We start from the raw sequence: 2,927 nt of genomic DNA, 5'->3' as shown, positions 1-2,927 counted from the left end.
GGGGGGGGGTGAAGTAAAAAACCAATACCAACTGAGCATTAAGATGCTGCCAATAAAACCATGAAATTTAGGACAAACAAACTAGACTAATGTTAATTTTTCAAAAACTAAGGAAGAAATTATCAAAATTAATTGAAAAACAATCTTTAATTTAGCACAAACCTGAAAATAAGATCTTGATCGTGGTACTTCAGTGGGATTCATTGAATGTTTAGTCCCTCCATCCCTCCTATCACTGTTCCTGTTTACTCCTTTGCTAACCCCATATTCTGGCTTAGAATCAAGTGCTGATGAACACTCATGGGGTATCATATCTTGCCCCTCATGTTGAAGCCCATGTTTCTGATCCCGATCTTTATTATCTTCAACATGAGAACTAGAGTTTCTAGATAACTTCTCTCTAATGTTTCCCTGTCCCTCCTTGACCTCTTGGGACTAGTAACAATAAGCCACATATTCATGTCATACTAGAGTTCCATGATTAAGTATAACATAATACTTGAAACACATTAATCACTTATTCTATCTTAAGTATTGTTTTGATTCAATTGGAAGGAAAAGAATGAAGCCATCTTATTGCTGCAATATCCAAATATGGTAATGCATTTCTCTTCATAGCCCTCACTTTTGACTAAGCAAAAAATTGAAAATTAATATTTGTTTAGAGCGTTTTGGAATTAGAGGAAACTGAATAGGCATAATGCAGGGCTGATAACAATGGGGTGGTACTGAGTAGCCATCAATAACCATGAAGTAATTTGAAACTAGAACTAATAGACATAAGCACTACTAGACTGCGCATTGCAAAAGCAATTGTTGAGTCATTTCTTTGGTAACAATCAAAATACATGTTCTACGTAACTTGAAGCTTGAAATACGACAACATCAAAGCAAACATCATCAACAAATTTCACGCACGCCGACTCTCTAGCATACTGGGGCAAAATTATGGAAATTCCGGAAGCTTAATGGAAGCTAACACAAAGATAATCCATTGAAACCGAACAAAAGTCAATGAACTTAAAGAAATGGAAATACAATCAGACAAAGAGAGGTAAGGTACCTGGGTTCTCCATCGAATCTGGAACGATGGCGATTGGAGTCGGATTCCCGAATTTCACGACGCGACATTTGCTTCGCGCCGTTTTCTTCTCAATGTCAAAAAATGAAAGAACGTGAAAAACGCTAAAACAGAGCGTGGGAAGTTAGGGCTTCGTCTCGCGGGAAGGTGAAGTGACGTGTCAAACTACCCGAACAGAAATTAAATAAAACCGAAACTTATTATTTATTAATCAAGGATGTAATTAATAATTATATGGAAATTTGACTCTTCGTTATTTAATTTATATTCAAATTATATAATTATTATTTAATGCAATCCTTTTTTTTCAATAGAAATGTTAGATTAATAAAATTTTAATAATAATTCAAAATTTATTTTTAAAAATGTCTTCAACACAATATAAATATTTTAACATTATCTTTTCAAATGAAAATGCGGTAAAAAAATCATTTTAACTAGCTAGCATTATTTAGATTTTCAAAGAAAAGGTATATTGAACTAACTTATAAACAATCTTTTTTTAGTGTAAGCTCAATAGTACAATATAAGTGAGAGTTTTATAGGTTAGGACGATCGGGATTTGAACCTTGAACACCATTTAAATAGAAGGGTTTCAATGGGAGCATCCATTCTAGTCCCGACCCCTCCCCACACCAACATGTCTCCAATGTCTCCTACGTTTGAACCACTCACTTCATACACACTCTCGAACCCGATCCTTGTGTAGAATCTAACCAGCTGCCAACACATGTGCCAATATTAAATTTTGGTACTTTTTTTATTTAAAATATAAAAAATATGGTGATTAAAAGATTTAATAATCCAAAAAATCTTTTGAATTCAAATTAAGTTAGTTCATCCCTCCAAATTCATGGTTAATTTTAAAATATATATTTTTTCATATGTATTTATTTTATTTCATAATTATTATTTTTTATTATTTTTTCTCTAACAACTTTTTAAACAAATGTTTTCATGTTTCCACGGTGATTTTTCAAAATACAAATTAAAATTGAGTTAAAATTTTTAATTAAATATTTTAAAAGATAGTATTTTATTTTTAATAAAAAAATTCTTAAAATTGTTCTAAAAAAATACCTTTTTCATTAAAAATAAAAAATACGATAATAAAAATATCAATTTTATATAACAAACTGTAATGTCAAATTTAATTATGTTTTAAATGATACTAACAAATTCTATCCTGAAAAAATGAGAGAGAAGAAAAGAACCTTAGAATGGTAAAGATCGGAGTCATTGATGGCCAATAACTCCGCCGTCTTGCACCCACAATCATACCCATACCGAATCGCAACAGCGCCGATGAACAATCCGAGTCCAAATATCGATTTCTCCATCCCCAAGCTCTCTCGCTTCAATCGAATTGAATCCAGATGAAGAATCCTCCCTCGCAACCACACTCTTATCAACCCCTCGGCCTTCCCAATCTCTCGCTGCGATTCCAAACTTTTCGCCGTTATTCGGAAAAACGGCCCCAACGTTTGCAGCCGGAGGCTTATATTCTGGGCCTCGCCGGCCGCCAGGATCTCCGCCATCGTCGGAAATTCTTCGCCTCTTGGAGCGATTAGGGCTTTCGGAGGTTTGGGCAATTTTGATGGAAGTGGTAACTGGAAATTAGGGCTTTTGGATGAGGACGAGGAAGAGACGTGGAATTTAGTTAGGGCTCTGTGAATTGGGGAGAAATTTTGGGGGATTCGAGGAATTGGGACTGTGAGCTCCATTGATGGCGGGAGTTTGAAGGGTGTGATTGACATGTCGACATGGAGTCGGTGCAAATAGATATCTCTATAATTTTTTTTTTTTTTTTTTTTTTTTTTTTTTTTTTTTTTTTTTTTTTTTTTTT

The 2,927-nt window shown here is 34.0% G+C and overlaps 1 protein-coding gene and 1 long non-coding RNA gene across 5 annotated transcripts in view; both read right to left on the bottom strand.

Annotated features, from left to right (window-relative positions):
• Positions 1-1,317, bottom strand: part of LOC111482992 — a 15,994-nt gene extending 14,677 nt beyond the window's left edge. For 2 of the 4 annotated variants that reach the window (XR_002718297.1, XR_002718298.1), the window contains exons 1-2: positions 1,064-1,317; positions 163-435 (exon numbers count right to left, since the gene is read on the bottom strand). This is a non-coding gene — a long non-coding RNA (uncharacterized LOC111482992). The remainder of the gene's footprint in view (positions 1-162; positions 436-1,063) is intronic. The other 2 variants (XR_002718299.1, XR_002718296.1) reach the window with 2 other exon arrangements.
• Positions 1,318-1,556: 239 nt separating this feature from the next.
• LOC111482888 lies at positions 1,557-2,868 on the bottom strand. Its single transcript, XM_023128911.1, has 2 exons — positions 2,296-2,868; positions 1,557-1,801 (listed from the first exon to the last, which is right to left on the bottom strand). Exons 1-2 carry the CDS (start codon positions 2,836-2,838, stop codon positions 1,628-1,630), a joined length of 717 nt encoding a protein of 238 aa, XP_022984679.1. The 5' UTR covers positions 2,839-2,868; the 3' UTR covers positions 1,557-1,627.
• Between the last annotated feature and the right edge of the window lie 59 nt (positions 2,869-2,927).

The sequence above is a fragment of the Cucurbita maxima genome, unplaced genomic scaffold, assembly GCF_002738345.1.
Source record: "Cucurbita maxima cultivar Rimu unplaced genomic scaffold, Cmax_1.0 Cma_Scf00008, whole genome shotgun sequence".
In the NCBI taxonomy this organism is placed as follows: Eukaryota; Viridiplantae; Streptophyta; class Magnoliopsida; order Cucurbitales; family Cucurbitaceae; genus Cucurbita; species Cucurbita maxima.
This window is presented reverse-complemented; position numbering and strand designations above follow the sequence as displayed.

Excerpts from the sequence above, each read along its gene's own strand:
- LOC111482888 (XM_023128911.1), bottom strand. The coding sequence starts at position 2,838 with ATGTCAATCACACCCTTCAAACTCCCGCCATCAATGGAGCTCACAGTC. Across the intron at positions 1,802-2,295 it reads CCGATCTTTACCATTCTAAG|CTGGTTAGATTCTACACAAG; the intron begins GTTCTTTTCTTC and ends ATGTGTTGGCAG.